The sequence below is a fragment of the Salvelinus fontinalis genome, chromosome 32, assembly GCF_029448725.1.
Source record: "Salvelinus fontinalis isolate EN_2023a chromosome 32, ASM2944872v1, whole genome shotgun sequence".
In the NCBI taxonomy this organism is placed as follows: Eukaryota; Metazoa; Chordata; class Actinopteri; order Salmoniformes; family Salmonidae; genus Salvelinus; species Salvelinus fontinalis.
The window spans coordinates 6,782,396-6,795,990 of record NC_074696.1 but is presented as its reverse complement, the minus strand read 5'-3'; the positions used below and the strand labels follow the sequence as shown (position 1 = coordinate 6,795,990).

At 47.0% G+C, this 13,595-nt stretch overlaps 1 protein-coding gene across 1 annotated transcript in view; it reads right to left on the bottom strand.

The window, feature by feature from the left end:
• slc6a18 (solute carrier family 6 member 18) overlaps positions 1 to 4,090 on the bottom strand; it is a 36,760-nt gene extending 32,670 nt beyond the window's left edge. Inside the window, exon 1 of the mRNA XM_055893254.1 lies at positions 3,996 to 4,090. Within this exon, the coding sequence (XP_055749229.1) occupies positions 3,996 to 4,090 (95 nt within the window). The remainder of the gene's footprint in view (positions 1 to 3,995) is intronic.
• Between the last annotated feature and the right edge of the window lie 9,505 nt (positions 4,091 to 13,595).

Here is a 13,595-nt window from a genome sequence, read left to right as displayed (position 1 = left end):
GATCGTGGACTTCAGGAAACAGCAGAGAGAGCACCCCCCTATCCACATCGACGGGACAGCAGTGGAGAAGGTGGAACGTTTTACATTTCATTATGAAACATCAAAAGATACCAGGCCTGGACTTCATAGCAGATTTCGAAAAGGCGTTTGATAAAGTATGACTAGAATTTATATATAAATGCCTGGACTACTTTAATTTTGATGAATGTCTCGTACAATGGGTTAAAACATCTTAAGGATCGGACCCATTTTATTTATTTTTTTGCCTACAATGACATACTCAAATCTAACTGCCTGTAGCTCAGGACCTGAAGCAAGGATATGCATACTATTGATACCATTTTAAAGGAAACACTTTGAAGTTTGTAGAACCCTTTACCTACATGTACAAACTACCTCAACTAACCTGTACCCCAGCAAACTGACTCTGTACCTATACCCCAGCAAACTGACTCGGTACCTGTACCCCAGCAAACTGACTCGGTACCTGTACCCCAGCAAACTGACTCGGTACCTGTACCCCAGCAAACTGACTCGGTACCTGTACCCCAGCAAACTGACTCGGTACCTGTACCCCAGCAAACTGACTCGGTACCTGTACCCCCAGGATATAGCCTCGTTATTGTGTTACTTTTTTAAGAGTATTTTTAAAAGTTTTTTTAAACTTGAGTTTATTTGGTAAATATTTTCTTAACTCTTCTTGAACTGCACTGTTGGTTAAGGGCTTGTAAGTAAGCATTTCATGTAGGAGAATATAACACATTAGATCTGGTAAGATAAAAAATAAAAAATAAATTGTACAATCATCTTTGAAACGCAAGAGAAAGGCCACAATGTATTATTCTAGACGCAATTTATGTCTTGGACACTAGATTGCAGCAGTGTATGTGAATTTTTTTAGACTGATCCAAATGAACCACTACATATATGTTAAAACTGTTGTATCAAGACTGCCCAAATGTGCCTAATTGGTTTATTAATACATTTTCAAGTTCATAATTGTGCACTCTCCTCAAACAATAGCATGGTATTCTTTCACTGTAATAGCTACTGTAAATTGGACAGTGCAGTTAGATTAACAAGAATTTAAGCTTTCTGCCAATATCAGATATGTCTTTGTCCTGGGATTTTGTTTTGTTACTTACAACCTCATGCTAATCACATTCGCCTACGTTAGCTCAGTCTACCAGAAGTCATGTGATGTAGTCTACCAGAAGTCATGTGATGTAGTCTACCAGAAGTCATGTGATGTAGTCTACCAGAAGTCATGTGATGTAATCTACCAGAATCCATTTGCCAATCCCAATCACTGGACTTTTAATTACAGTTATACAATCTTAAATCAATCACTCATTATAATATTTTCTCCACTCTCCCCTCCCTCCCTACCTCCTCCATTGTCCCCACTCCCCATTTCCCATTCCACATTCCCCACTCCCCATTCCCCACTCCCCTCTCCCCATTCCCCACTCCCCACTCCCCACTCCCCATTCCCCACTCCCACTCCCAACTCCCCTCCCCACTCCCACTCCCCACTCCCCACTACCCACTACCCACTCCCCACTCCCCACTCCCCTCCCGTTGAACCCACTCCCCATTCCCCATTCCCCACTCCCCACTCCCCATTCCCCTCCCGTTGAACCCACTCCCCTCCCCACTCCCCATTCCCCACTCCCCACTCCCCACTCCCCTCCCGTTGAACCCACTCCCCATTCCCCATTCCCCACTCCCCATTCCCCTCCCGTTGAACCCACTCCCCTCCCCACTCCCCACTCCCCATTCCCCACTCCCCATTTCCCATTCCCCATTCCCCACTCCCCACTCCCCATTCCCCACTCCCCATTCCCCACTCCCCATTCCCCACTCCCCATTCCCCACTCCCCATTCCACATTCCCCACTCCCCACTCCCCACTCCCCACTCCCCATTCCCCACTCCCACTCCCCACTCCCACTCCCCATTCCCCACTACCTACTCCCCACTACCCACTCCCCACCCCCCTCCCGTTGAACCCATTCCCCATTCCCCACTCCCCACTCCCCACTCCCCATTTCCCTCCCGTTGAACCCACTCCCCTCCCCACTCCCCACTCCCCATTCCCCACTCCCCACTCCCCACTCCCCTCCCCACTCCCAACTCCCCTCCCCACTCCCCATTCCCCACTCCCCATTCCCCACTCCCCACTCCCCACTCCCACTCCCCACTCCCAACTCCCAACTCCCAACTCCCCACTCCCCACTCCCCATTCCCCACTCCCCACTCCCCACTCCCCTCCCCACTCCCCATTCCCCTCCCGTTGAACCCACTCCCCATTCCCGATTCCCCACTCCCCATTCCCTTCCCGTTGAACCCAGTCCCCTCCCCACTCCCCACTCCACTCCCCATTCCCCATTCCCCACTCCCCATCCCCCTCCCGTTGAACCCACTCCCCTCCCCACTCCCCACTCCCCATTCCCCACTCCCCATTCCCCACTCCCCACTCCCCATTCCCCACTCCCCACTCCCCATTCCCCATTCCCCACTCCCCATTCCCCACTCCCCACTCCCCTCCCGTTGAACCCACTCCCCATTCCCCATTCCCCTCCCGTTGAACCCACTCCCCTCCCCACTCCCCATTCCCCACTCCCCATTTCCCACTCCCCATTCCCCATTCCCCATTTCCCACTCCCCATTCCCCACTCCCCATTCCCCACTCCCCATTCCACATTCCCCACTCCCCACTCCCCACTCCCCATTCCCCACTCCCAACTCCCCTCACCACTCCCCTTTCCCCACTCCCCACTCCCCACTCCCCACTCCCACTCCCCATTCCCCACTACCTACTCCCCACTACCCACTCCCCACCCCCCTCCCATTGAACCCATTCCCCATTCCCCACTCCCCACTCCCCACTCCCCATTTCCCTCCCGTTGAACCCACTCCCCTCCCCACTCCCCACTCCCCATTCCCCACTCCCCACTCCCCTCCCCACTCCCCACTCCCAACTCCCCTCCCCACTCCCCATTTCCCACTCCCCACTCCCCACTCCCATTCCCCACTCCCCACTCCCCACTCCCCTCCCCACTCCCCATTCCCCTCCCGTTGAACCCACTCCCCATTCCCGATTCCCCACTCCCCATTCCCCTCCCGTTGAACCCAGTCCCCTCCCCACTCCCCACTCCACTCCCCATTCCCCATTCCCCACTCCCCATCCCCCTCCCGTTGAACCCACTCCCCTCCCCACTCCCCATTCCCCATTCCCCACTCCCCACTCCCCATTCCCCACTCCCCATTCCCCACTCCCCACTCCCCACTTCCCATTCCCCACTCCCCATTCCCCACTCCCCACTTCCCACTTCCCATTCCCCATTCCCCACTCCTCACTTCCCACTTCCCATTCCCCATTCCCCACTCCCCATTCCCCACTCCCCATTCCCCATTCCCCATTCCCCACTCCCCTCCCCACTCACCATTCCCCACTCCACTCCCCATTCCCCATTTCCCACTCCCCATTCCCCACTCCCCACTCCCCACTCCCCATTCCCCTCCCGTTGAACCCACTCCCCTCCCTATCTCCTCCATGGCTCTGACACAGGTAAGGGAACAGCCAGACATTGCCCAGTCCGATTCAGAAGCCCCACACAGGTCAGCATGTACTGGGTCTTGTTGTTCAGAAGCCCCACACAGGTCAGCATGTACTGGGTCTTGTTGTTCAGAAGCCCCACACAGGTCAGCATGTACTGGGTCTTGTTGTTCAGAAGCCCCATACAGGTCAGCATGTACTGGGTCTTGTTGTTCAGAAGCCCCATACAGGTCAGCATGTACTGGGTCTTGTTGTTCAGAAGCCCCACACAGGTCAGCATGTACTGGGTCTTGTTGTTCAGAAGTCCCATACAGGTCAGCATGTACTGGGTCTTGTTGTTCAGAAGCCCCACACAGGTCAGCATGTACTGGGTCTTGTTGTTCAGAAGCCCCACACAGGTCAGCATGTACTGGGTCTTGTTGTCCCATTTGGGCCTGTCCCCAGCCTCCTCTTTCTCCATCCTTTCCAGCTCCTGGTGGGACGGGATCCGGTCATCCAGACCTGGGTTGGGGAGCTTGGGGAACCTCATGGTGGTTGGTTGTAGTACTCACCCAGAGAGTGGCATGGGTGGGCAGGCTGCAGCCCTGTCTCTCACTACTGCACAGTCTCACTGTCACTGTGGGAAGTAAATGAATAGGATACATTAGTGTGTGTGTGTGTGGCTGTAAAGGTCACCATGAAGGTAAATATATAATTTACTTACGTAGAAATAGACTGAATAGATTTGCCATTTCCATTTGAATGCAGTGTTTCCTGTTGGGTACACCGGTGGCCATATTTGATGTCCCAGAGCCCGCTATTTAGAAGGCTCTGTGGTGTAGTGGTCATATGGAATATTGGATGGAACGTTTTGGAAGTTCTCTGCAACACACAGAATTCTGTTCCTTTCTCAGGGTTCTGAACATGTAACAATGGCCGATTCCATTGATCAAATCTGTTTGTGACCTGCAAGGACATTCTGTTCTACACATTCTGATTCTATGGGATTACATTTTAAGTAGTGGCATGAAAAATCCAAAGTCCCCCCCCCCCCAAAAAAAATGACACGATCCACTAAATGTAATCACAATTGGAAATATTTTAGTTGTTCATAAATATGTTTTAAGCCCATTCCTTTCTTCAGGATATGTTTATTGAATTAGTTGCGCTATGCTGTTGACACCTGTAAGGCATCTAACAATCATTACCGTAGCATAGCAAATAAGTGTTCCAAATGGCACCCTATTCCCTTTATAGTACACTACTTTTGACCAGCCCTGGTAAAAAGTCGTACACTATGTAGGGAATAGGGTGCCATTTCGGGACAAAGCCCATATCATTGTGCAATGGTCAGGTAAAGGTTATCAGTGTGGTAACACTACATACACTAGGCTACATCAAGTCAAATCTAGATACATGTTGCTTAGAAATGTAACAAAAAGTACTGGTAATTTAGGGACAGAATAGTGAGCTAGTTCACAGTTATTTTTGTAACATTTGCATAAATATTTTAAATAATTATAGTGATCGATCAATATGATTATTTTAATATAACATTATTACAATACACAGAAAATGGAGGATCACGTTACAAATACTATCCGTCAACATCTGAATGTTTTATTTAAATGCATACACGTAAAGACACAGAAACTGTTCATATGTAAACATTTTCCATTAAAACCTAAAGATTCTATGTTGAAAAATATTGGATCTATTCATTCAATCCATATACTAAAAGAAAGGTTTCTGTACCACTTACAAAACTGAAAATAATAACATACTGTATACAACATAAAATAACTTAGCGTTAATAGCTTGCAGTCTTATACTGTTGCAATGTATTCTCTGCAAGTAGCCCAGTGGTTAAGTGTGTTGGGCTAGTAACTGAAAGGTTGCTCATTGAAAACCCCCAGGCTGGTAAAGGTGGAGAAAGCTGCCATTCTGCCCTTGTGCAAGACACTTAACCCCCAACAACAACTCCCCGGGTGCCGATGATGTTGATTTAAATGCATCCTCCCAGACCGCTGATTCAGAGGGGTTAGGTAAAATGCAGAAAACATTTCAGTTGTGATGCATTCAGTTGTGTAACTGACTAGATATTCCCCTCTTTCCCTAATGTACAAATTCATTGTTTACAATTTTTATTTTTTACTTTATTTTTTAACATGTGAGTGGATACTGACGGTCTGTCAGGGTAGGGACCTCCTCGTGGAACCTGGGAGATGAAGGAAATCAGGCCCAAGAGCAAAACAACTACCTTCACTCTACTTTATTTTGTTTATCCTCAACAGTGTTTTAATTTGTTGATAATATATTCATCTCGGTTAAACCAGAACTAAAGTCTTGCGTAATTGGTCAGATGCTCAATTAAGTTCTAGGTCCATATTGTGTTTAACGAGAAGAGAACCAGAACGAAGAGCTCCAACTTCTCTCTCTGCAAGTTACGGACACGTCTATGGGCCAAATCCCCCCCCCCCCCCTCCCCACTTCCGAAATTCAAAAGATGCTAACACCTGCATAATCGTGATTTATCCAAATAACCAGTGACAAACACTGGAACTAACGACACTGCTCTATATCTCATGCATCTCGTTTTATCATGACACATTTACGGTGCCATGTCTGTTTACATAGTCAGTCCGTGAGAGATTAATAATTAATTAGGAAAATAACGTCTTAGTCACCTATGTAGTTGCTAGTGGTTTAGTACAACAGCTGTGATTGGACGCATGGTACCACTTTTAAAAAAGTGTTGAAGACTTAGACCAATAGCAATCCTCAAAAGGATCTTTCAGCTGAGTTGTTGACGCATTAGAGCAACATATGGGTTAAACGTCAACAAGAGAATGTAATCTTTACTTAGAATAAGGAGAAAATGCATAGAAGTGAATGTGTGCATCCCTATTGGGCCCTGGTCAAAAGTGGTGCACTACAAAGGGAACAGGTTGCCATTTGACCTGGTCAAAAGTAGTGCACTACAAAGGGAACAGGTTGCCATTTGACCTGGTCAAAAGTAGTGCACTACAAAGGGAACAGGTTGCCATTTGACCTGGTCAAAAGTAGTGCACTACAAAGGGAACAGGTTGCCATTTGACCTGGTCAAAAGTAGTGCACTACAAAGGGAACAGGTTGCCATTTGACCTGGTCAAAAGTAGTGCACTACAACGGGAACAGGGTGCCATTTGACCTGGTCAAAAGTAGTGCACTACAAAGGGAACAGGTTGCCATTTGACCTGGTCAAAAGTAGTGCACTACAAAGGGAACAGGTTGCCATTTGACCTGGTCAAAAGTAGTGCACTACAACGGGAACAGGTTGCCATTTGACCTGGTCAAAAGTGGTGCACTACAAAGGGAACAGGTTGCCATTTGACCTGGTCAAAAGTAGTGCACTACAACGGGAACAGGGTGCCATTTGACCTGGTCAAAAGTAGTGCACTACAACGGGAACAGATCGCCATTTGACCTGGTCAAAAGTAGTGCACACCAAAGGGAACAGGTTGCCATTTGACCTGGTCAAAAGTAGTGCACTACAACGGGAACAGATCGCCATTTGACCTGGTCAAAAGTAGTGCACACCAAAGGGAACAGGTTGCCATTTGACCTGGTCAAAAGTAGTGCACACCAAAGGGAACAGATTGCCATTTGACCTGGTCAAAAGTAGTGCACTACAAAGGGAACAGGTTGCCATTTGACCTGGTCAAAAGTAGTGCACTACAAAGGGAACAGATTGCCATTTGACCTGGTCAAAAGTAGTGCACTACAAAGGGAACAGGTTGCCATTTGACCTGGTAAAAAGTAGTGCACTACAAAGGGAACAGGGTGTCATTTGGGACGCACCCAATGATATCAACAAAATTCATTGTATCTAGTATATCTAGGTACTTAGGTCTTGTTCAATATCTAGTACGGAACACGTGTCTAGTATGGAACACGTGTCTAGTATGGAACACGTGTCTAGTATGGAACACGTGTCTAGTATGGAACACGTGTCTAGTATGGAACACGTGTCTAGTACGGAACACGTGTCTAGTACGGAACACGTGTCTAGTACGGAACACGTGTCTAGTACGGAACACGTGTCTAGTACGGAACACGTGTCTAGTACGGAACACGTGTCTAGTACGGAACACGTGTCTAGTACGGAACACGTGTCTAGTACGGAACACGTGTCTAGTACGGAACACGTGTCTAGTACGGAACACGTGTCTAGTATGGTACACGTGTCTAGTACGAAACACTTGTCTAAGTATGGAACACGTGTCTAGTATCTTACAAGTCTAGTTCGGAACACGTGTCTAGTATGGAACACGTGTCTAGTATGGAACACGTGTCTAGTATGGAACACGTGTCTAGTATGGAACACGTGTCTAGGATGGAACACGTGTCTAGTACGGAACACGTGTCTAGTATGGAACACGTGTCTAGTACGGAACACGTGTCTAGTATGGAAAACGTGTCTAGTATGGAACACGTGTCTAGTATGGAACACGTGTCTAGTATGGAACACGTGTCTAGTATGGAACACGTGTCTAGTATGGAACACGTGTCTAGTATGGAACACGTGTCTAGTATTGAACACGTGTCTAGTATGGAACACGTGTCTAGTATGGAACACGTTTTTAGTACGGAACACATGTCTAGTGCGGAACACATGTCTAGTATCTTACAAGTCTAGTATGGAACACGTGTCTAGTATCTTACAAGTCTAGTATGGAACACGTGTGTAGTATGGAACACGTGTCTAGTACGGAACACGTGTCTAGTACGGAACACGTGTCTAGTACGGAACACGTGTCTAGTATGGAGCACGTGTCTAGTATGGAACACGTGTCTAGTATGGAACACGTGTGTAGTACGGAACACGTGTCTAGTACGGAACACGTGTCTAGTACGGAACACGTGTCTAGTACGGAACACGTGTCTAGTACGGAACACGTGTCTAGTACGGAACACGTGTCTAGTATGGAACACGTGTCTAGTATGGAACACGTGTCTAGTATGGAACACGTGTCTAGTATGGAACACGTGTCTAGTATGGAACACGTGTCTAGTATGGAACACGTGTCTGGTATGGAACACGTGTCTGGTATGGAACACATGTCTAGTATGGAACACGTGTCTAGTTTGGAACACGTGTCTAGTATCTTACAAGTCTAGTACGGAACACATGTCTAGTATGGAACACATGTCTAGTATGGAACACGTGTCTAGTATGGAACACGTGTCTAGTATCTTACAAGTCTAGTACGGAACACGTGTCTAGTATGAAACACGTGTCTAGTATGGAACACGTGTCTAGTACGGAACACGTGTCTAGTACGGAACACATGTCTAGTATGGAACACGTGTCTAGTTTGGAACACGTGTCTAGTATCTTACAAGTCTAGTACGGAACACATGTCTAGTACGGAACACGTGTCTAGTAAGGAACACGTGTCTAGTACGGAACACGTGTCTAGTACGGAACACGTGTCTAGTACGGAACACGTGTCTAGTACGGAACACGTGTCTAGTACGGAACACGTGTCTAGTACGGAACACGTGTCTAGTACGGAACACGTGTCTAGTACGGAACACGTGTCTAGTACGGAACACGTGTCTAGTACGGAACACGTGTCTAGTACGGAACACGTGTCTAGTACGGAACACGTGTCTAGTATGGTACACGTGTCTAGTACGAAACACGTGTCTAAGTATGGAACACGTGTCTAGTATCTTACAAGTCTAGTTCGGAACACGTGTCTAGTATGGAACACGTGTCTAGTATGGAACACGTGTCTAGGATGGAACACGTGTCTAGTACGGAACACGTGTCTAGTACGGAACACGTGTCTAGTACGGAACACGTGTCTAGTACGGAACACGTGTCTAGTACGGAACACGTGTCTAGTATGGAACACGTGTCTAGTATGGAACACGTGTCTAGTATGGAACACGTGTCTAGTATGGAACACGTGTCTAGTATGGAACACGTGTCTAGTATGGAACACGTGTCTAGTATGGAACACGTGTCTAGTATGGAACACGTGTCTAGTATTGAACACGTGTCTAGTATGGAACACGTGTCTAGTATGGAACACGTGTCTAGTACGGAACACGTGTCTAGTTCGGAACACGTGTCTAGTACGGAACACGTGTCTAGTACGGAACACATGTCTAGTATCTTACAAGTCTAGTATGGAACACGTGTGTAGTATGGAACACGTGTCTAGTATCTTACAAGTCTAGTATGGAACACGTGTGTAGTATGGAACACGTGTCTAGTACGGAACACGTGTCTAGTACGGAACACGTGTCTAGTACGGAACACGTGTCTAGTACGGAACACGTGTCTAGTATGGAGCACGTGTCTAGTATGGAACACGTGTCTAGTATGGAACACGTGTCTAGTATGGAACACGTGTGTAGTATGGAACACGTGTCTAGTACGGAACACGTGTCTAGTACGGAACACGTGTCTAGTACGGAACACGTGTCTAGTACGGAACACGTGTCTAGTACGGAACACGTGTCTAGTACGGAACACGTGTCTAGTACGGAACACGTGTCTAGTACGGAACACGTGTCTAGTACGGAACACGTGTCTAGTACGGAACACGTGTCTAGTACGGAACACGTGTCTAGTATGGAACACGTGTCTAGTATGGAACACGTGTCTAGTACGGAACACGTGTCTAGTACGGAACACGTGTCTAGTACGGAACACGTGTCTAGTACGGAACACGTGTCTAGTATGGAACACGTGTCTAGTATGGAACACGTGTCTAGTATGGAACACGTGTCTAGTATGGAACACGTGTCTAGTATGGAACACGTGTCTGGTATGGAACACGTGTCTAGTATGGAACACGTGTCTAGTACGGAACACGTGTCTAGTATGGAACACGTGTCTAGTACGGAACACGTGTCTAGTACGGAACACGTGTCTAGTACGGAACACGTGTCTAGTACGGAACACGTGTCTAGTATCTTACAAGTCTAGTACGGAACACGTGTCTAGTATGAAACACGTGTCTAGTATGGAACACGTGTCTAGTACGGAACACGTGTCTAGTACGGAACACATGTCTAGTATGGAACACGTGTCTAGTACGGAACACGTGTCTAGTATGGAACACGTGTCTAGTACGGAACACGTGTCTAGTATGGAACACGTGTCTAGTACGGAACACGTGTCTAGTACGGAACACGTGTCTAGTACGGAACACGTGTCTAGTACGGAACACGTGTCTAGTACGGAACACGTGTCTAGTACGGAACACGTGTCTAGTACGGAACACGTGTCTAGTACGGAACACGTGTCTAGTACGGAACACGTGTCTAGTACGGAACACGTGTCTAGTACGGAACACGTGTCTAGTACGGAACATGTCTAGTATTGAACACGTGTCTAGTATGGAACACGTGTCTAGTATGGAACACGTGTCTAGTATGGAACACGTGTCTAGTACGGAACACGTGTCTAGTATGGAACACGTGTCTAGTACGGAACACGTGTCTAGTACGGAACACGTGTCTAGTATCTTACAAGTCTAGTATGGAACACGTGTCTAGTATGAAACACGTGTCTAGTATGGAACACGTGTCTAGTACGGAACACGTGTCTAGTACGGAACACGTGTCTAGTATGGAACACGTGTCTAGTACGGAACACGTGTCTAGTACGGAACACGTGTCTAGTATCTTACAAGTCTAGTACGGAACACGTGTCTAGTATGAAACACGTGTCTAGTATGGAACACGTGTCTAGTACGGAACACGTGTCTAGTACGGAACACGTGTCTAGTACGGAACACGTGTCTAGTATGGAACACGTGTCTAGTACGGAACACGTGTCTAGTACGGAACACGTGTCTAGTATGGAACACGTGTCTAGTATGGAACACGTGTCTAGTATGGAACACGTGTCTAGTACGGAACACGTGTCTAGTTCGGAACACGTGTCTAGTACGGAACACGTGTCTAGTACGGAACACGTGTCTAGTACGGAACATGTCTAGTATGGAACACGTGTCTAGTATTGAACACGTGTCTAGTATGGAACACGTGTCTAGTATGGAACACGTGTCTAGTACGGAACACGTGTCTAGTATGGAACACGTGTCTAGTATGGAACACGTGTCTAGTATGGAACACGTGTCTAGTATGGAACACGTGTCTAGTACGGAACACGTGTCTAGTACGGAACACGTGTCTAGTACGGAACACGTGTCTAGTACGGAACACGTGTCTAGTACGGAACATGTCTAGTATGGAACACGTGTCTAGTATTGAACACGTGTCTAGTATGGAACACGTGTCTAGTATGGAACACGTGTCTAGTATGGAACACGTGTCTAGTACGGAACACGTGTCTAGTATGGAACACGTGTCTAGTACGGAACACGTGTCTAGTACGGAACACGTGTCTAGTACGGAACACGTGTCTAGTATCTTACAAGTCTAGTACGGAACACGTGTCTAGTATGAAACACGTGTCTAGTATGGAACACGTGTCTAGTACGGAACACGTGTCTAGTACGGAACACGTGTCTAGTATGGAACACGTGTCTAGTACGGAACACGTGTCTAGTACGGAACACGTGTCTAGTACGGAACACGTGTCTAGTATCTTACAAGTCTAGTACGGAACACGTGTCTAGTATGAAACACGTGTCTAGTATGGAACACGTGTCTAGTACGGAACACGTGTCTAGTACGGAACACGTGTCTAGTACGGAACACATGTCTAGTATGGAACACGTGTCTAGTACGGAACACGTGTCTAGTATGGAACACGTGTCTAGTATGGAACACGTGTCTAGTATGGAACACGTGTCTAGTATGGAACACGTGTCTAGTACGGAACACGTGTCTAGTACGGAACACGTGTCTAGTACGGAACACGTGTCTAGTACGGAACACGTGTCTAGTACGGAACACGTGTCTAGTACGGAACATGTCTAGTATGGAACACGTGTCTAGTATTGAACACGTGTCTAGTATGGCACACGTGTCTAGTATGGAACACGTGTCTAGTATGGAACACGTGTCTAGTATGGAACACGTGTCTAGTATGGAACACGTGTCTAGTACGGAACACGTGTCTAGTATCTTACAAGTCTAGTACGGAACACGTCTGCCTAATGACTGAGCTGGGGCTAGATTTTGGAGTTAACGTTCACTATAAAAATAAAGAAATCTGAAGACTGTACAGCATTATACATGCCCCCAAGTCAGATTTGACTTGGGGACAAGACCTAAGTACCTAAACATTGTCTCACCTAAGGGTCAACACATTGTCTTAACTAAGGGTCAACACATTGTCTCACCTAAGGGTCAACACATTGTCTCACCTAAGGGTCAACCCATTGTCTCACCTAAGGGTCTACACATTGTCTTAAATAAGGGTCAACACATTGTCTTAAATAAGGGTCAACACATTGCCTTACCTAAGGGTCTACACATTGCCTCACATAAGGATCTACACATTGCCTCACCTAAGGGTCAACCCATTGTCTTAAATAAGGGTCAACACATTGCCTTAACTAAGGGTCAACACATTGCCTTAACTAAGGGTCTACACATTGCCTTAACTAAGGGTCTACACATTGCCTTAACTAAGGGTCTACACAAAGCTGAGTGCGTAATGATCTCTGAGACTAAAACGGGACTTTTAGCTTTTTATTGTCCTGATAAAACAGGTGTGACATTGGGATCTTAAATGACGAAGTGCCCCCTGATGCTTTAATCCTTAAAACCTTTTAGGGATAGGGGGCAGCATTGGGAAGTTTGGATGAAAAGCGTGCCCAGAGGAAACTGCCTGTTACTCAGGCGCAGAAGCTAGAATATGCATATAATTAGTAGATTTGGATAGAAAACACTCTAACGTTTCCAGAACTCACATGGCAGGCGAAAACCTGAGGAAAATCCAACCAGAAAGTGGGAATTCTGAAGTTTGTAGTTTTCAAGTGAATGCCTATCGAATATCCAGTGTCTGTGGGGTCAGATTGCACTTCCTAATGCTTCCACTAGATGTCAACAGTCTTTAGAAGTTGTTTCAGGCTTCCATT